The sequence below is a fragment of the Scomber japonicus genome, chromosome 4, assembly GCF_027409825.1.
Source record: "Scomber japonicus isolate fScoJap1 chromosome 4, fScoJap1.pri, whole genome shotgun sequence".
NCBI classification, from domain to species: Eukaryota; Metazoa; Chordata; class Actinopteri; order Scombriformes; family Scombridae; genus Scomber; species Scomber japonicus.
In genome coordinates this window covers 15,281,570-15,301,798 of record NC_070581.1, presented here as the reverse complement: position 1 = coordinate 15,301,798, position 20,229 = coordinate 15,281,570, and the positions used below count along the sequence as shown (strand labels likewise).

Genomic DNA, 20,229 nt, shown 5'->3' with positions numbered 1-20,229 from the left:
GCCTCAGGCCTTGTAAGGGCACACACTAACTTGCATGAATGCCATTCACGCCGGCTTTGCACATTGAGACGGCATGCTTGAATTATCAGCTCAGAAAGGGGGAAGTGTGTAAAGTACACTTAAGTAACTATTTTGTGTGTGTGTGTGTTTTACGGTTTTCCTCTCCTCATCTCTACCCTGGCGTACCCAGGCGGAAACGCTCGAATGGCTCAGTTTTTCCGGGGGAACCTGGCAGGGTTGATGATCCGCTCTGGCAAGCTGGAGAACAAGAAGGTGATCGACTGTTTGTACACCTGCAAGGAGGGCCTGGACGTGCAGCTGCCTGAGGAGGTAGCTTCAACTGTCAAGGTGAGGAGGGCATTGGGCTTCAGAGTTACATAAAACGCACTCAACCTCAGTCAGGCTGGATCTGAGTATATTTGTACATCAAGAAGACATTGGGAACCACTGATTTAGACTGTTTTAGGCTCACGACCCTTTAAAGGGACACAAAGTCCACTCTCAGCTGTTTCTCACAGCGTGTGCAGTGATTTGATCAGTTTGTAGATGTCAGAGTCAGGAATCTCCAGTATTTTACAATACAAAATGGATAGATAAACGAGAAATCAGAAACAATAAATTATTTTTCAATTTCATCTAGCAATTGCAGATTATTCCTGTAAACTCTTAGAAGGTCCCAACCCCAATCTTCGGAACCGCTGCTCTGAAAGGGTATTAATAAATACAGTTATTAGGATCATATATATGAGCCAAAGATGGTCCATTTCAGTTGTACACATATGGGTACAAATGCTTTGTATGTAACACATATTAAATAACTCCAACAATGTACAGTATTTTGCTAACTTAGCATGTGCTTTATTCATTGTTTACTCTCAGCCTATAAGAAATAGCTTAAATGGCTTTAACCCTGTAAGACCCACATATAGAAAACCTCTCAGATATTGTTTTAGGAGGCCTCTGATGTAGAAATGAAAGAGTTTTCAAAATGTTTACATTTTAGTAAGTTTTTAGGGAAAAATAATCAAATCTCACTGTTTTTTTCTCTCAGGTCGAGTTCAACCCCAACCAGTCCTCCCTCACTGTGGAAGGTGACGACATTGATGCCTTTGATAAGGTCATGCAGCACATCTCCTACTTGAACTCCCGCCAATTCCCGACCCCCGGCATCAGGCATCTTCGCATCTCCACCACTGTCAAGTAAGAAGCAGAAGCCGAGAACACTTCACCAGTTGTAATTATCTATTGTCTGTCAGCAACAGCTGAACATTTGTGAAACAGGTTCTTTCTACCTAATAGACACTCAGAGAGTACATGGTTCTGCTTAAAATGTAAGGATGCTTTGTTGAGGTGAAGTAGAAGTCAAGAGTTTTACCCGATTTCCTTAAAAAAGACAAACTAATTAAACTTGTTCTCTTTGATGTTTACTTTTTTTTAACCGACGATTCAAAGACTGAAACGTGAATAACAAATAAGCACTATATGTGTAGATAATGTATGATAAGAATGTATAAAGACTCTCAGGTCTGATGAGCCTGCTTCCAGTTAAACATTTGGTCTTATTTACATATGTATTTGCATATTGCATGGACTGAGTAATTACAACAAATAACACATTTTCCCTACACCTTCAGTTTCTGCTGTGAGAGTAACTGTCCAGCTACTGGTGCCATTACATCTAAATGAATGTAGAGGAAGCACTAACATAAGCATTTTATATGTGGAGTTACTGTTTGCAGACAGTCAAATGAAAAATGACCCCCCCCTCTGTAAGTTTTTTCTCCACATCATTACACCTGTTTACAAGAAAAATGATATTTTCCTGGGTTTTAATGTTTATTTTACTTCCTGGAAAAGAGCAGATAGTGTTTTAGTAGTTCACAACACATTAAATCAGTTGGCACTCACATAAAAATGCACACAATAAATCCTGAATACAGTTTAATATAATTTGTCCTCTTTTGGGAGGTCACCACAGAATTACTTTTTTCCCCTATCACTTTGCTTCAACAGAACATACATAATTAGATAGATTGAAACAAAGCACATTGAAAATTTCCTCTCGTGTCTTTTAAAAGCTAAAGAGGAGAACGGCAACTACATGAGAAACTGATAAAAGGATTCCAGGTATTCAAAATGAACTATTTCCCCAGATGCTTCAATGAGGAGTCCTGTGTAACCGTGCCGGATGCTGAAGGTTACGTGATGGTGCTACAGCCGGAAGAGCCAAAGATCAGCCTGAGCGGAATCGACCACTTTGCCCGCAGCGCCGCCGAATTCGAGAGCCAAGAAGGTGTGACGCTGTTCCCCGAGCTGCGCATTGTGAGCACCATCACCCGAGAAGTGGAGGCCGACACCGAGTCTGAAGCTGCAGAGGGAGCTGATGATGACCCCACAGGTAAGAGAAATGCACATCAGACCCCTACATAACCCCGGGTAATGCCATAGGGAATTAGTAGATAAAGCGATCCCATTTTTCACTGGATTATTGGTAGTATTCACTTAACAGCCAACTCATCTTCTGAGTTGTACACATCAATATTCTACTATAACACTGCCACATGTGTTATCTTATCTTTTGTCACCTGAAGCAGTATGATAGAGTGATGCTTCATGTGATGCTTCATTTGTTGCCTCGCCTTGGAAACTGAGCAGATCCGTGAGAACAGCAAATGTGCTTTTGATAGCTGTGTTGATATACAGTAGCTGTGGAGGATTACGCCTGCAGGCCAAAAGGATTGGATTGACAGAGCGAGAGGGAGGGAATGAGGAGAGCGATAAGTTGTTTACTGCTTTATTGGGGGAAGGGGGGGACGGGGGGGTCAGTTGACTAGCCATGCCATCTGTTAGGTTTCTATATATGAGAAGGAGAGACAATAGACATGGCCTGAAGTTGACACAGATACAGGAAGATTTGATGTCCTGTGGTGAACAGTACGACATATGGGACAAAAGGGCTTACAGAGATCAGTATCAGTTGTGTTCACCTTACCAACAAACAAGAGAAGTCAGAGTAGATGACTAAGAATCACTTAATAAGGCCTCCATGGAGGTTCAAACTGTATGTGTATGAAATATTATATAACATATAATGGGCTGCTTTAGTGGAGCTTTTAAAATGTTTTTTTAATTAGTTTATGTGAGACGTTTTTCATGTTTTACACATCTGTGCTTTAAAATGTAAAAATTCAGTAAAATAAAATAAAATGGTACTAACATTTAAAACTAGCATTAATACTGTGTTGTCATCATACAATTAAATACATCCTTGCAACTCTTCATTCTCAATCTCTTTTCAACATTGTTAATTCAGTTCAAGAAACAGTGGTGTCAGAGGAGATCATGCACAACCTGGACACATGTGAAGTGACCGTGGTGGGAGATGAACTTGACGGGGAGCATGAGGGCCTGGAGGTCGACATGTCCCAGCTGCAGCAACGTGCCCTGGAGATGAGCTCTTCTAACCTCGGCCTCGTCATCACCGGTACAGACCACTGAGCTGGATTAAATTCTTTAAAATCTGTGTAATGTGGATTCTTTTCATGTAAACAATTTTTACATTTGCTGCTTGAATTTCCTGTTGACACAAACTCCCCCTCTGTATTTTTCAGGCGTGAACACCATGGCCAACTATGAGCAGGTCTTGCATCTTATCCATTACAAGAACTGGCACACAGAGGCTCTCTTTGACAGGAAATTCAAACTGGTCTGCTCTGAACTCAACGGTCGCTACATCAGCAATGACTTCAAGGTCGAGGTATGACTGAGCATTTGTCAGCGATGTCAAATAACGGTGATGCATGTAATCCCCAGATGTTACTGAGGCATTCTTGTGTCATGTGTACATCAAGAGTTTATAACAGTTTACTTGTGTATGGTTTTTATTTTCTCTAGGTGAATGTTATCCATACAGCCAATCCCATGGAGCATGTTAACAACGCCATGGTGCAGCCCAACTTCATCAACCCTGTCCATCACGCCTCTGTGGATCTGTCTGGTCACAATCTGGTCAACGCTCACCAGGCCTCAGGTAGTGTAACATGGGAATCTGACATCTGAAACATTAGTCTTCAAGTACAACACAGAATATTATATTCTTTGTCCTTTGCATTATACAAACCAAAACCAACCCAGGTTGCTTGTAGCACCTCAAAAGGTCCTGCACTGAGGCTTTCCAGACTTCTATAAACATCTCTCAAAATGAAAAAGTTAAAGAACACAAAAAAAAATCAGTTTCAGTTCCATTCAACAAATCCTGACCATTGTAGTTCTTATACATGTGTCCACCACATCCCAAAACAAAATTAGAGGCATCATGATACATTCCAGAAATACTGTACTCCATTTTAACCCATTTTACAATTACTTGATGAATATTGATTCAACTTTTTACTTAAACTGAAAAGGACCTGGCTGAAACTTCCCCCAATTGCAGCATTTTACTTAACTGTGACCAAAAAAAAGACATCGCCCCCATGACATCATGCATTGGTCATGTTTGGACGAAAGGGTGGTGCTCACCCTAGCTTTGTCAGTAAGGGGCATTTCTAGTCTATGATTAATAGTGATAATGCTAATACTAATTTTCACTAGTGAAATACAGGCTGAGAACCATAAAAAATGAACTTGTCGGAAAAACTGAACATCCAGTTATTTAGATGGTCTTTTTGTACAACCAAACACTGAAGTCTCTTTTTTTAGGTGACCAAAAGGTACAGTTGTCGTGAATGGGGAAACTAGCTATTGGAGAACAAAACTATGTTTTGTACCAGGCTGTAAACATGTTTGTTTCTGCTGTAAAGTTGGGCATTTTAACATGGAGGGAGGGTCTATGAGGATTGACATGTTTTTGGAGCCAGCCTCAAGTGGCATTCGAGGAACTACAATTTTTCGCACTTTCACATTGGCTTCATTTTTCAGCCCTGAACGCTGCTGCTTGATTAAACTTAATACTGAAAATGTCATCCTCAAACCAGTAATCTGCTTAATTGTTGTGCTGAAGAAAAAAATGTGGCCTCTGATATGGCAAGCATTACTGTAGATGGATTAGAGTCTATTAACCAGAAATAGGGCAAGTATGGAACACTGGTTATTTGATTTTTTTTTTTTATGACACAAGTTTAGGGATTACATTTGAGTGCTGCCTGTGACATCTGTACAGGCGGTGCTCTGAACACAACCTTTTATTTCCTAGCTTCAGTAATCTTCTCTGTTGTCAGGCTCACTGCTAATATGGGGCAAAGTGGAGCAGGTTGAAGGGAGATGGGGCAAAGCTATTTAAAGAAAGAGTCACACCTGCATGTGTTGAAAGCATTTGTCTTCACACCAAGAAAGTAAAGGCCTTGAAATGCCCTCAGACAGCCATGTAGACTGTGTCTCCCTATATTTTCATACCCGGAGCTACCTGCTTGGTTGTTACTGGGTTTACATATGTGCTAGTGGATAATCATTTTCATCGTACCTATAATTTAGTGTTTATATGTGTGTGTTTTTTTGCTCCTTTGCAGTGGTTCCCAGCGCCGCCACTATTGTCATTGTCGTGTGTGTCAGTTTCCTGGTGTTCATGATCATCCTGGGTGTGTTCCGCATCCGAGCTGCACACCAGCGCACCATGAGAGACCAAGAGAATGGCAAAGAGAACGAGATGGACTGGGACGACTCAGCCCTTACCATCACAGTCAATCCCATGGAGGTAAAAACACAGACAAAAACGAGTAAATGTTTCTGGTGATTAATCAGAAAGCTCAACTGTTATGCTCGGGTTATAGCCGAGACAGCTTTTCACCAGCTAATGCTCTCTGGGTGATGCTGCGACTGTGCCCTAGTTTTATCTGAGCTGTCATGATTGATGGGCCTGCCGGGATGGGGAGTGACTTTGTTGCCGTGTTAATTCAAATAAAAGATTCACATTTGGATTATTTTTGTTTTAGTCTCACGGAGATTTAGAGCATTTTTGGTGTCCCTGACTAAAATGCCACATTTTCAGGTCAGGTTGTGTGCAGGATATTAATATTGGTAATAAGAATTCATGGCTTGTTAAATTGTTATGTGGGCTTACAACTAATTGAATTTATCATTTTCACTTTGCTGATTAAGATGGTTAAAATGGTCTCCAGCATCTTAACTACCATCATTTAAGAGCTGCTGGCATAGCAGCTTAGCATAAGTCAAAAGTTTAATTGAAATAGAAAAAAGCATCACTTCCTGTAGACATGTAAAGATTGTGGTGTGGGGTAGGGACACTTCACGCCACAGTAAATGATGAGAAGTGAAATTCAGAGTCTCTCCTTTTTAAAAGCAGCCAGTGAGCATCCAGAAAAGAAGGATTCATTGTTGGGTCTTTTTTGTCTCTTGTCCTTTGTATCACAAACCAGTTGGGTTGGTTAACACGAATGGGCTGTGTGCAGTTCACTGGCATTTTGTTACATGACTTCCAACTATCAATGTCAAATTTAAAGTGGTCTATCACTACATCGGGACAATATTGTCGATAATATTTACCACAACATAAATAAATAAAGGCAATTTTTTTCAGTGCATATCATGTTAATGGTAGATGTTACAAACCTGCATGTATACTGTTTTCAGCAGAATTACTCAATAGAAAAGTCTGTCTGTTCAGTTGTTGAAGACAGAAGAGTCAATTCAGGGTGAAATCTCCCATCCTTTACACCCAAAGTTTCAGATCTGATCTTGTGCTTCTCTTTTTAGAGTAAAACCGATAAAACAGATAAAAAAAACAACCTCTTTCATTCCCTCTGCCATCTCTCAGCTTAACTTTGTGTGAAAAAGGTGACAAAATTGACACACACACATTTTATGCCTTTATTGGACAGAGACAGAAAGAGTAACAAGAGAGAAAGACAGAAAGTGATATACATCAAAGGTCCACCACTAGAATTGAAAAGTGAACAGCTATGTGTCATGTGACTTAACCAGTATGCTACTAGGGCACGCCCTATGTGAGAAACATGAGTTGGAAGTTAAAGGGTCCATGATAGCATGTAGCTCTGCCTACCATCTTACAGAGTCAGGTTGGACGGGTTTAAAAATGGTGATGCTGTAACACATGCAGGAGCAATTTACATGATAAATGTGTAAATCAGAAAGTGATCCCCTCCATCTCTCCCCCCGTGTCTTTTAAAACAGACGTACGAGGACCAGCACAGCAGTGAGGAGGAGGAGGAAGAAGAGGAGGAGAGTGAAGATGGAGAGGAGGAAGATGACATCACAAGTGCTGAGTCAGAGAGTAGTGAAGACGAGGAGGGCGGGGAGCCGGAAGACCAGCAGGGGACCAGCAGACAGCAGCAGCTGGAGTGGGATGACTCCACCCTCACCTACTAGAACGACACACACACACACACACACACACTCAACACAAGCTCCTTACACATCACCAGTTTGCACACACTCAGATCCTCAAACTCACCGCTCCATACACACACACACACACACACACACACACACACACACACACCCCCAGTTTCATGTCCGAGGAGCCGTGATGTAAAAAAAAGAAAAGGAAAAAAAAAAATCCCTTCAGCATATATATGGTCAAGATTTTCCTGTTGTTATCTTAGTGGTGGTACTCAGTGTAGTGTAGTCATCACCAGATTGCTGATTTTTACTGTTTATTTTTTTATTTATTATATTTTAATTCCCAGGAAAACTTGGCCAACATTTTGTTTTGAACTGCGTGAGGAAGCCAACCCTGCACTTTTTTGTTTTCTCTCAGACGTAAGGCTTTCAAAATGGAGAATAATTTTTTTCCCCCCTAATTTTATTCTTTGCTTTTAGTTTTGTTTGCCGCTAAAATCACGTATAGCTTTGACTTGAGTTCCTTGACTTGTAGTCCACAGTGAAATGAAATGCTTTTAACAAGTAGACTGCAAGTAGACTCTTTTTTTCCCCCCTTGTTTTATTTTGTTCTTTTAGTGCATGAGGATATTTGAGAAGTCGTATGTGTAGAGAAATAAATTGCTTTTTAAAGATTTTGTAAATATAAAGAAACCATGTAATTAGTTGATGTGTTAGTGAAGGCCTACTCAACGGGGTCCAATATCTAAAATGACGCAGTACGTAATGTAGAATATTTGTGTCACAGAGGCTGTAGCATGTCGCTAAATTTCTGCAAAAGCTGTTTCATCATGCTTGTACAAACATGTCTGCTTCATGACAAGAAACCCAGGACTTTTAAGCAGAGGTTTCCATGACAAAGTGGTGTCCATTTTGTCGTTTTTTTTTTTTTTTCTTTTGCAAAAACAAATATTTCTTTTGCTTTCTCGTAGGCAGGACTGGTTGATGGTCTCAGCTTCATACATGCTTTGCTTTGCTTGCACAGGTGGCAATGCTCTCTACTCCAAGCGTCAGTGTATTTCATTCCCAATAGATCTCACTGTTGTACAGAAGGGATTTTCTTTTTGTTCAGAGTAATCACGCTCAGAGAAAAGCTAATGTACAAATCGACATTTTGTGTGGGAACAGTACGAACAGCAGGCCAGGTTCTGCAGTTCTGTCGATCTTGAAATTCTGGGTACTAATGTTTCCGCCAGTGCATTTTGGACAAGTCGAGAGATTTTTCTTCAGCAGCTTTAAAAAGCCTTTCATCTGTATCACAGTCCTGCTGTGACAGTATTGGGAAGGAGTAAAAACAAAAAACAAAAAACCTTCAAACCACTGAAGGAGCAGATTTATGACAGACTAGCTTTAGTGGGATCTGGCTGAACAGTGAAGATGCTGGCATTGTTTTTTTTTTTTTTGGAGAACAGTGAAATGAAAGTACTCTTCAGGATTGCTCCGTTGCAAGTTTCTTTTCATGGCACAGCTATCCTATTGCAAGCTCTGTCTTTACTGTGGTTCAAGGAAATCCACCTTGGATTATGACTGCATAGTTCACAATAAGAAAACAATCTAAAAATGAATCTTGTTTGAATCTTAAAATGAAATATTTTTTTGCAGTAGACCACTAGATTTTATTGTACATGGAACTGTACTGTAGAGTTGTTCTAAGATATTTGTTTACATTTGGTAAACTTCTTTTCTTTCTGGTATTAGTATCAAGCTTATATAATTAATTGGGGGAAAAAGTGTCCAACCTCTATCTCTTCTCAGACACTGCTGGTCATTACTGTTGTGTATATATCTTTCACAAAGCCACATACAAATGTACCATCACGCTTAACTACGTAGTGTTTGTCTTATGTTTTTGGCCACCAGGTAAAACGTAAACATTTCTTGACCTGCTTTACTTAAGACCAGACGTAGGGCATTGCAGGGAGCAGAATGTGGCATTATCAGGATTAGAACTGCAGGTGTAGCAAGTCTGATATTTTGCATGCAAATCTGTTTTCAGATGCCAAAAAACACATACAAGGCTCTTTTTTTTGGAGACAGTTTCCAAGCTACTTTTAAGAGTTAGAGTCGCTCAGTTGTGTTTCTTCAGTTAATTTATGATTTTTAGTGGTCTGTGGTGGAAATGTTGTGAACAGTCTCCCCTCCATGATGACTTGGACTCGTATTAAAAAACGGGGCCAGGTCTGAGCCGGCTGAGATGGGAGTGCCTTTTGCCGATCATAGCGCAATTAGCAGATCTAACAAAAAACACTCATCCATGCTCTTTTATTTGTGATAATTTTGTTTTCTTGTTTTTTTTTTTTTTTTTATTTGTAACTGTAAACATCTAGATTTCTTACAGAGCTGGGGATTACATTTTCTTTCAGTCTGTTGTAACAATAGTCCACCGCTAGTTTTATTAAAAGTGAAACCAGTTTTACATAGATGTCATGTGTCCATGTTGATGTGTAGATGAAGTAGATCCATATTGTATCTTCTATAGATATTGTTCTAAAATCATATTGACGGAATCCACCTTTATCAAGATGTACAGTACATTATGAACTTGCTTTGGCAGCAATGTGGGTATACTGTTAATTGGCCTATATGTGTATAGTGGCAGGTAATTTAGAACAGTGTCCTATTTGCCTGAGTTGTTGAGAAATGATTTTGAGGGCAGCATGAAATTCACAAGAGTTACACGCCTGATGACTCTCACGGTATCATTATTTCTAACACTTGATGTCCACATTTCATCTACAAGAATACAGTACCAAGGGTCACTGATACATGCACACTGACTCTGCGGTCAAGTCCTCCTCGATGACTCCCGCCATCTCAAAATATTCTGGGTTTTACGCTTTCTGATCAGCCCCCCCGAGCTAAAGTGTGAGTTGGTTGAATTGAATGTCACTGCCTAACAAACTGAAACGCAGCCATACTGTAATAACACTAAGATGTAAGGGGAATTTACTTTGCATGAACCACAAGTTTGTGTACGTTCCATGTGGGGTTGTGAGACTGGAGTGAGGGAAGGAGACGTGATACACTACTGATTCTCAGATTGTCTGTTTCACACGTCCACGACACTCCAGATATATATATATATTTTTTGTTTTTCTTTTTTTTTTTGTTTTTCTTTTAAAAATTTGCTCAAAAGTTGGAAGGTGACGATGTTTTTCGGAACGGTTGGAATGCTTCCTTTGTGCTTGTTGGAGTTGCTCTCACTTTTCTACCAATTGAAAGGCAAATTGTAGTGAAGGTGATGCTTGCTCGTAAACAAAATAAAGGATTAATGAGATGGGGTATAACTGCTGTCTATTGTTTTCATTCAACTGTCAATGCTCATACTGCAATGTGTAAGAATCACCAGTGTGGACATGTTACTAGTGTGTAGGCTGATTACACACCCTGGATACTGTGGGTGTTGCCGCTCAAAATGTTGAGCATTGGTGTCATCTGGTGGTGAAAATGAAAAATCACTGTAAAGGCCAAAAATATGTACAACAGAACTAGTGACCATTTCTGATTTACTTCCATTCAGAACACATACAAAGTTTTATATGAAATATTAACAATGTAAAATTGTTTCATTTAGATTATAGTCATACTGAATATGAAATATAACATAATACTGAAGTTGATTGCTGTTAATTTAGAACTATAGTGGTCAACTGAAGCACTACTTGAAATATTTGACATTCACTGAGCGTACAGAGGGGGTGGACAAAAAGCAGGAAACACCAGACTGACCATAAATATACAGAACTAAATAATGTGTGAGGTTACCTCTCTGCCTAATTGTAATTTCTCACCATCAACTGTATGAAGTGACTTTCCCCATTTAAAAAAAAAAAAAAAAAGCAGCTGGAACTCTGCTTCATATTCTGCCCCTCAGTTTGCTCTCAAAAACTCTTTGATTAGGTTTTGTTTTTTTGCATTGTGAGGACACCATGAAGAACAGTGTGGTCTGGTCCTGTAAAGTGACCTTATGTTCCTTGGCTGTTAAACAATCACATTAATCAAACTGAATGCCTCCCGTGAGATCCAGTAGCTGCTGAAACCATCACAGACTCTTCATGATGGCAACAAATCCATCCAATGGCTTTCATATCCCATTCCAGGCAAACTGGTTAAAGACTCACTGGACCATGTTTCCCAGACGTCCTGTCTGGTTAATACATACATGTGTCCAAATGGCAGTAATGACTGTTCATGTAAGGCGTAAATATATTTTCCATCGTTTTTGAGTCATTCACTATTTAAAACCTTTTGTGACTACCTGTGATTCATATTTGGATGTTTATTACTTGATTGCTTTGAAAGCCTGACACACTGCTGCATATTATCAAGTCTTACTGTATGAATATTGCACATGTTCTAGTGTTACTGTCTTTGTAGTGTAATTTAGTCACTTCAAAGTTGTTTCATGTTGTATTTCTGTTATTTTGTCCTGTAGACAGCACAGTTGATTTAAAATGATATTGCATCTTTATAATAATATTACATTTGCAGCACTCAACATCTTAAAACACCACTGAATTTTTAAGATTTTAGACAGATGGATACACTGACACAGCAACCCAATAAGAAATACAGCAAAAAAAAAATCACAACAGAATTATTCCTCATGAACAACCTGGACACTCTTTCACATTCATGTACATGTCTTCATATTTAACAAATCACATGCTCGTACCTATGATACATTATACACTCATCCGAACACATAAAATACATTGAGGGCTATAAAACAATACTGTTAAAAAGTGTTAGCATCTACAGCAACACCTACAAGTGATTATTTACAAAATCAATTGGCACATTTTCTCTGTTGGTGATAAAAAAAAAGTCGACTTAAAATCAACATTTTTGTGTAATTACTATGCCTTGGTTTTCACACCAGAGCTAGCTAAAGCCATAATTTTATCTTCAGACCCTGGAAAAGAAGGCAAAACAAGGTAAATAGGAATGTTCATACAGCGATTTGTGAAATTAAACACTTCAGTGAAAGATTGTGTTCATGCTCACCTGAGTTTGCAGTGACTTTTTCAAACTGGCTCAGAGTAGCAGTGGCATTTTCTGAGAGAAAAGTCTCATCCTCTGCAGTAAGCTGTCCAAATGGCCAGAAGCAAAAGGAAAGGTTCGTTAATGTGTGGCTTCATTAAACACAAACATTTGTAAAATGTTATAACTTGTTCTGTGGTGAGTATTTTTAGTCACACGCTACGTGACTACAAATAAGTCAGTGAAGATATAAGATATTATCCTTTATTAGTCCCACAATGGGGAAATTTGTGACGCTTTAAGAGTTCATGTGAACTCAAGCACATGTCACTGAATCATCCACGAATCTGTGGGAAAAACACCATGTCTCTGCTGTGAGTGTTACTCACCTTCTCTCCCAGTTTTCTCAAGGCTGTGAGGATTTCCATTTTCTGCTGTGTATACAGATCCCGCGACAGTTTCCCCACTATAACATCTCGGTCCATCTGTACAGAATGTCACACACTAGTTAGACACATTTTTCAGGCCAAGCAACACACTGATTATAACACTAAGGGCCACATCTTTACAATAAACAATGAAAGATCATATTAGACACTGCTGTCCAAACCTCTGCTAGTCTGGTTCTCAGCTGTCCTGGCTGCTTCTTAGCAAAAAGTCGGATCACCTCTGGGGTTTTGAACGCTTGGCTGATGGCAGCCTGGATTGCCTGAAGACAACAGAGAGATCAGAAAAAAATGAGAATGACACACTGCTTACCCTGGATTATAAGCCATAGCATCCTTAAATCAGTTACAGCACAGTAGTTCCACATCTTCTGTTGTCCATACCAGCTGCATCCCACTGAGCTCATCCACAAGCGTCATGTCTCCTGTCATGATCTTCTTCAGAGAGTCATTGAACTCACTCAACTGTTCCAAGGTTTCCTTCTTGGTCTCCTCATATTCCTCTTCATCTAGTTCTTCTCTGGAATAAAGATGAGACAACATATGGTATTTTCTGGCATCATTATATGCCAGAACAATATGGTATAGATACACTGCTCATTCAATGTGGATTTAATGTATTTTTCCTTCACTGCACCTGCATTCCTCCAGATCCTGAAGCTGCTGCATCAGTCTGTCAAGCTGCTCTTCCATGTTTTGCCTCAATTTTCCAGTTTCTGATTTCCCGCGGGAAGCCATCGTTTGTTCAAGTTATATTTCCAATCTATGGAGAGGATGAAGCAGGGGATAAAACAACTAAACAAACATCAATCTTACTTAAAAACAGTTTTTTTAAATTCAGGATGGGTTTATTAATCCTAACTTTTGGTTGGTTATATATTTTAACACCGAAGCACTTTGAGATTCACTGCGAATTAAAAGTGCAATACAATTCAAATGCATGATTATTTTTATTAGGTATTATTATCCAAGTATGCTACAAACAACCTAGCATGCTAACATTAGCTGTATTTGTATAGTGTTGTTGCAGCAAGTGTCACGACAAAACTGTTAAATATTTAGCGAGACACAAGTGACATTAACAAACCATTCAGACCTCGTTAACAGCAGTGGAAGCTTTTTAGTTAGTTAATTTAGTAAGCTGCGTGGCTAGCTAGCATGCTAATAGACAGTCTCACCTGGGCTTTCTTTGTGCTCAAACCACCGAGTCAAATGTTTGTATCAGCTTGACCAACGTGTCGTAAAACCAGCGGAATGACTTCACTGAAATCCGCAAAAAACGACAACTTTGAAGTAGGTGTTTGGAAATGTTTAGTGCTGGCCGCTGTGGTTGTGAACGTAGCTCATGATCAGTGGGTGCGGCTCTTCTTCTGCTTCCTGGTGCTTCTGTCCAACCACGTCTCTTCATATTAATGCTATCCATAACATACACACAGGACGCATACACATGACGCGTTACGGAGCAGGTACGACTGTAGACATAACACGACACTGACTTTATAAGGTTATTTTACGTCAAGGCAGAATATGCTTTTATTGAGTGTAACTTCTGCTCCGAGTTGAACCTGTGTTTTTGTCCATTAGAGCTTCCTCCCAGCTCCAGCTGCCTGGTTAGCCATAATGCTAACGTTTAGCTACTGTTTACAATCACTGACAGCGCCATTAACGCATGTTCATGGTAACATACCATATACTTTTATATTCTAATACTCGTTCACTTTGGCATAGCGGATGCAGAAAGGTCTCTGACATGTGACCCTTGAAAACATTTACCGTCAACTTACTAGCAGTGTCTGTTTTCCCTCCATATCTGCTGTTTTAAGTGTGACCCCAGCTCAAGTGTCAGGCATGGAGGCTCAGACTAAAACCAAAGTGGTCCTGCTGGCCTGTGGCTCCTTCAACCCCATCACCAACCAGCACCTGAGGATGTTTGAACTGGCTCGAGATCACCTGGAAGACACAGGTACAGTGGGATCCCCAGAAAGATGCTTCTTTAAAGGGCTGGTTCACCCACATGACGTGTTTTTTCCCCACTCACATCTTGTCTTACCATCCAGATATTTCAGATTTGATTTCATTATCGTCAAGATTGAAGATATCCACAAGGAGGTGAAGGGGATATATGTGATGCTCACATCATTAACAAAAATGGAATAACTCATATGTTACTGGATTGTTATTATTGGTGTATAAACTTAACTTTGTAGATTTTAATATGGTTTTAATATGGTTGTGGTATGTTGTGTTCTCTTCTTCAGCAAAGACTATATTTCTTACACAGACTCAGGGTCTTTGGAGTTGACCAGAAGCTTATGTTTTTGTTTTATAAGGCTGTGTTGGAAAGTCTCATCAGGTTTGGCATGTCTGCGTGGTATGGCAATCTCTCTGTTCAGGTCAAATCTAAACTTAACCGTCTGGTCCAGACAGCAATGAAAGTGAAAGGGAGGACTGAGAACTCCTCTCTGCAGTCCATATATGAAGAGTCTGTCCTCAGACTGGCACAGAGAGCTTGTTACGATTCGGCCCACATCCTCAATCCAGAATACCAACTGTTACCATCTGGTAAACGTTACAGAGCCCCCATATGCAATGTGCAATATGCAAATTGAGTCAACAGGTAGCATTGTATAATTTATTGTTGCGCAAATGTGCAATTCTGTCATGTATTATTGTTGTGCAAATGTGCAACTTCACTTTTATTTTCTTTCTTTGTTCTTTAACTATGGCGGCATTGGTCTCAGCACTTAGAGCCCAAGACAAATTTCCCTTTGGGGACAATAAAGTATCTATCTATCTATCTATCTATCTATCTATCTATCTATTTATAGTGCCAACTATAAATGTCACCTCTACGTCTTTTTCACTCATGCAGCCCCTTATCAGACCAATCCCACCCCCGGCTTGGCACTATGCCAGGTCTACACCAAACATGCTGGACCCTATGTCATGCAAACCAATTTATTTTGGTTTCATTTGACCAAAGAAGATAGATGTAGATTTTGACTTCATGCAGTGACCTTCACATTGTCTGAGCACTGAAACACCAATTTACACAGATAATCCTTGCTCCAAGTCAAAAACACTTGCTCATCTGATTTTCAATGCAAATTTGCATAAATACAAGCTGTGTGTAATTTTTTAAGGCAGCCACTGTGCCTTCTGTTAGTGTGGGTCCTCCTTTACCTCCTAACCACTGCTGCTACAGTGTTCTGGCTTCTGTTCAGTAGTTCAGTAGATGTACCCTCTCTCATCTTTTTGAAGTCTCACAATCTGGCTTCTTACTTGTTCAGTTAATTCCTCACTTTGTGGAGTCATGTTGCATTAAACAAAACTGAGAAAATTGCGGTGTTTAATTACAAATCAAGATTAAATACCCTACACTCCACCCTAAAAAAGAGCATCAATATCCCTGTTTACTGTTTAACACTCCCATGCAAGTTTTGTGCTGTGCCATTTCTCTAAATCATCTGTGTATTTACTCCATTTCCTCCATGTCAAAGGTCAGTACAGGGTGGTGAAAGGCATCATCTCTGCAGTGGGTGATGCCTATAAGAAGAAGGGTTTGATTGAGGCCTGCCACCGTCTGGAGATGGCCAGACTGGCCACGGAGAACTCAGACTGGATCACAGTAGATTCGTGGGAGAGCTCACAGCCTGAGTGGTTGGAGACTGCAAAAGTGGTTCGGTAAGTTTACAATTCTTATGTAATGTTAGTGGCAGTGCCTATGTTTGAGTCATCATTATAGTTGTAACACACTACCTGTCAGGCCTTTTATCTTGAAATCAGGGTTCCCTTGCTTGTGTTTTTTTTACCCTCTAACTCTTCCTCATCAATGAACACACCACTAGTAGTAAAGACTTAAACCAATGATTTACAAGCAGCCCCTCTAACCGTGTGAGATTTAATGTGATACTTAAGTGCAAGCAATGAATGGTGGCATTCATTTGGCACAAATGTTAACACATTGTAGTATCTTAGTGAATTAGCTGAATTCTCTATGCATATTTATAACTCTCATATTTATAACTTGTATCATGTCCACTGTGCTATTCACACATACAGTACATTAAACATTGTATGGTATGTGATACACTGAGTAACTGTCAATGAACAGTACATGTTTGTAGAATGAATTCAAGCTTTTTACTTATCTCAGTCACAAAGTTTTTAAAAGTTTCCCTTACACTTTATAAGTTTACTACTCATGAAGCGCTGTGATTTTAGGGTCGAAAATTCTAATAAGGTTTTGCAAATAATTGCAGTAGACTGACTGTTTGGCTTCTCTTCATTCATTTATCGCTGAACAAATCTGAGATCTAGAAAACTGGAATCAGGCTTATCTGCATTCCGAAGCAATATAAACAGTATAATCTGGCTCTTAATCTGTTAACACACATTTTTTAAAAGTGAACACTTTAAATGAAACTTCAGACCTAATATATTTCACTATTTAGCTTGTTATGTTTAAATAAATGTTGCAGACTTGTCTTGGCCATTTTTCCATCAAATAATAGTTTCTGTATTATATATTTACAACTTTTATCCTTTAAAAAAAAAATCTTTACAGAAAACAAATACCCGAGCTAAAGAAATGTTGACACAGTTGAGTTTTCTGTCTCAATGTGGCAAGAGGTTTCCAGATGTAAAACAGGAGCTACTCTATGTAGTTAAAAACGGTACAAATGTATTTGAAAACATTGTAATTTTGCAAAGGTTTACAAAAAACTGCACCTCTGTGTGCTTTCATCTGAGAGGTTCTGACTTGAATGAATTCATAAGCAAAGTAGCTGAGGGGCCTGCAACAAAAATTTCTTATATGAGATCCTGCGTGCAATGCAATTACCCTGACTGTGTTTTTCCTTTATTCTTTAGGTTTTGATATATCAAAAATCTGATTATTTAATGCTAAATAATTTGTATCTACTCAGGCATCACTATGGGGAACTACACACAGCAGAGCAGTACAATGATGATGTGGACACTGTCAAGTATGCAAAAAAGAGACGCATGCAGGAGGATTCTTTTGAGGGTGCATCTGAGCACAAAAGGAGAGGTGGGTCACATGCAGCTGTGTACGGTTATTTTGTTTTCATCTCCTCCCTTTTCCAATCTACTCCTGCATCCACTGTATTCAGCTTGACTCATCACTAGGAGACAATGCTTGAATGGTGCATAAACTCAAGGTGTGGTGGGTGACACCTAATCACTTACAGTAAAGGCAGGTAGTGACAGAACTGCATACGTCAGTGACAAAGGTAGAACATCAAGTCCCAGCACTCAGTTTTACAACATTTTTCACACTAGTGTCAAGAATGTTGGACTGTGTGAATCCACCACATGTTGTTGCACTGCATAAGATTATAAATACTAGCAGGAGAAGTGCATAAAGTGTCATGTATTCATTTGCCATGAGTCTCCTGTCATAATGGAGATGTTATTAAGGCAAGGCAAGTTTTATTTGTGAAAGAATGAATGAATGAAAATTCATTCAGTGCATTATATATTAAGTCGTAACAGTTATTGGAAGTTAATGACAAAAAGCTTTTAAAAGAGTCTGTGGAGCATTGATTAGTCATAAAGAAGTAAATCACTTGAACCTAACTGATGTGTATCAGCATTGCTCACTAACAGAGCTAAGACCTCATCTGTGTTAACTAAACTGTCTTTTCTTCACTCAGGCAACACTCATCTGATGCTGCTTTGTGGGGCTGATGTCCTGGAGTCCTTTGGGATCCCCAATCTGTGGAAACAGGAGGATATCGCTGAGATTTTGGGCCGCTATGGTTTGGTTTGCATCACCCGCAGCGGCAGCGACCCCTACAAATTCATCCACCAGTCAGACATGCTGTGGAAGTATCGCAAGAACATCCATGTGGTCCATGAATGGGTGACTAATGAGATTTCAGCCACTCATGTGCGGCGGGCGCTTCGTCGAGGACGGAGCGTCAGGTATCTGCTGCCAGACCGTGTGGTTGACTACATTCAAGAGCAAGGCCTCTACACTGCGGAGAGCGAGCAGAAAAATGCTGACGTGGTTCTAGCACCGTTTCAGAGATACACAAGCACATCGTCAAGCTGAAGATGTTTACTTTAAAAACAGAAGCATAAGCTGTCTGCACTAAGTGCTGTGAGTTTACTGTGAACTGGAAACAAATGAGACACATTTCAAACAGTTAATTTAATCTTCCACCAGTGCCTGCTCTACAGAATAGTCATTTTTAAAATGTGTGTGTGTGTGAGTGTTTTTTTAAGAAGATAGCCTTGCTCAGACTTTCCAGTATGAAGTGATTTAGTTGTTATTAATTGTAACAGCTACAAATGATCATGTGTGCATGGGAAAATACATGAGTAAGAAACTGAATAACTGAGTAGTATAGTAGTTCAACCAGCTTTTTAGGTCAACTACATGTCATTGCTACATCCTGTTGTGTGGTTATTGAACTAGAGATTCACAATTTTGTGTGAAATAGTCAGTGTACATTTTGTTTGGTCTTTCAAATAGGAGCAGGAACAAATACATTTCTACTTGTTTCACTACAGTTTCTTTTTTCACTTGCTTCAGCATTCACCTCCAGACACATCTCATGTTTTTTTTACCTCAAGCAGGGTTTTGTCTATGCACTCCCTCAGGCAAACACCGGCATAAATCACTCAGTGCTGCAGATTCCAAAGGCAAAGAGTGATTTGTATTGACTGCAAATTGAATAAACACTCTCTGTTTTCCACCTCAAGTGCTTTTAATTGCTGTTTCAATGCTATTATCAGACAGACAAGAAACTCCTAACATCCTCAGTTCAGGAAGTGCCAAATTCACACCTGTTTTTTGGGGGGAAATGGAGGGGGGGGGATACTATGTTTCAGGTACTCATCATTTGGGGAAGAGATCTTTAATTGTTTCTTGAAGTATAAATGATTACATTATATCACATTTGTATCTCATTCATTTACTTTTAAAGTTCTCAAAAGCAATCACATCTTAAAAACCTGATTATTCAAACTTAAAAGTGATGGATTCTCATTGCATCACAAAGTTATGTTTATCCTATTAAAGATTTCATTCATTTGTTAGGTGTTTGTGACACTTTACGCACTTGTTATCAACTTACTGCTTACTTGATGTCATGAGGTCCATTTGTCTTATTTTCTTTCAAACTGGAGGTGCGTCACCTCCTTCAAACTGCCATGCCATTGTATTGACATCACTAATGTGTTGCCAATTTTAAAATGATGTAACCTGCATGGTGACATAATGTTGGCACTTCAGTTAGCTTTGAAGCCAGAGGAGGTTTACTGCATGGTTAAATTTGCACAGTTGGGGAAAAAAAGTTCAAATCTATATCAATATCTCTCACAGTGATATGATTCACATGAACCAATAAACAAAAAAAGGGGAATAACACTGCTTATCCACAGCTGTAGGAATGATGGATTTTGAATAATTTTC

General features: G+C 39.4%; 3 protein-coding genes across 4 annotated transcripts in view; 2 read left to right on the top strand and 1 right to left on the bottom strand.

Moving 5' to 3' along the window:
* Positions 1–7,419, top strand: part of clstn1 (calsyntenin 1) — a 32,807-nt gene extending 25,388 nt beyond the window's left edge. Inside the window, exons 12-19 of the mRNA XM_053317768.1 lie at positions 191–348; positions 1,052–1,200; positions 2,154–2,398; positions 3,314–3,484; positions 3,612–3,757; positions 3,895–4,021; positions 5,499–5,692; positions 7,150–7,419. Of these exons, the coding sequence (XP_053173743.1) occupies positions 191–348; positions 1,052–1,200; positions 2,154–2,398; positions 3,314–3,484; positions 3,612–3,757; positions 3,895–4,021; positions 5,499–5,692; positions 7,150–7,344 (1,385 nt within the window). The 3' untranslated portion in view covers positions 7,345–7,419. The remainder of the gene's footprint in view (positions 1–190; positions 349–1,051; positions 1,201–2,153; positions 2,399–3,313; positions 3,485–3,611; positions 3,758–3,894; positions 4,022–5,498; positions 5,693–7,149) is intronic.
* A 3,861-nt stretch (positions 7,420–11,280) lies between these two features.
* lzic (leucine zipper and CTNNBIP1 domain containing) lies at positions 11,281–14,132 on the bottom strand. Its single transcript, XM_053317773.1, has 7 exons — positions 13,964–14,132; positions 13,423–13,548; positions 13,170–13,305; positions 12,950–13,048; positions 12,729–12,824; positions 12,364–12,445; positions 11,281–12,271 (listed from the first exon to the last, which is right to left on the bottom strand). The coding sequence occupies exons 2-7, from the start codon at positions 13,521–13,523 to the stop codon at positions 12,216–12,218; spliced, it is 570 nt and encodes a 189-aa protein (XP_053173748.1). The 5' UTR covers positions 13,524–13,548; positions 13,964–14,132; the 3' UTR covers positions 11,281–12,215.
* A 78-nt stretch (positions 14,133–14,210) lies between these two features.
* On the top strand, positions 14,211–19,497 carry nmnat1 (nicotinamide nucleotide adenylyltransferase 1). Of its 2 annotated transcripts, XM_053317771.1 has the most exons (6): positions 14,211–14,251; positions 14,370–14,463; positions 14,609–14,748; positions 16,286–16,469; positions 17,714–17,838; positions 18,464–19,497. In XM_053317771.1, exons 3-6 carry the CDS (start codon positions 14,634–14,636, stop codon positions 18,862–18,864), a joined length of 825 nt encoding a protein of 274 aa, XP_053173746.1. In that variant the 5' UTR covers positions 14,211–14,251; positions 14,370–14,463; positions 14,609–14,633; the 3' UTR covers positions 18,865–19,497. The 2 variants fall into 2 exon arrangements, with proteins under 2 accessions (XP_053173746.1, XP_053173747.1); XM_053317772.1 differs by lacking the exon at positions 14,370–14,463 and having other exon boundaries at positions 14,228–14,251.
* The last annotated feature ends 732 nt before the right edge of the window (positions 19,498–20,229 follow it).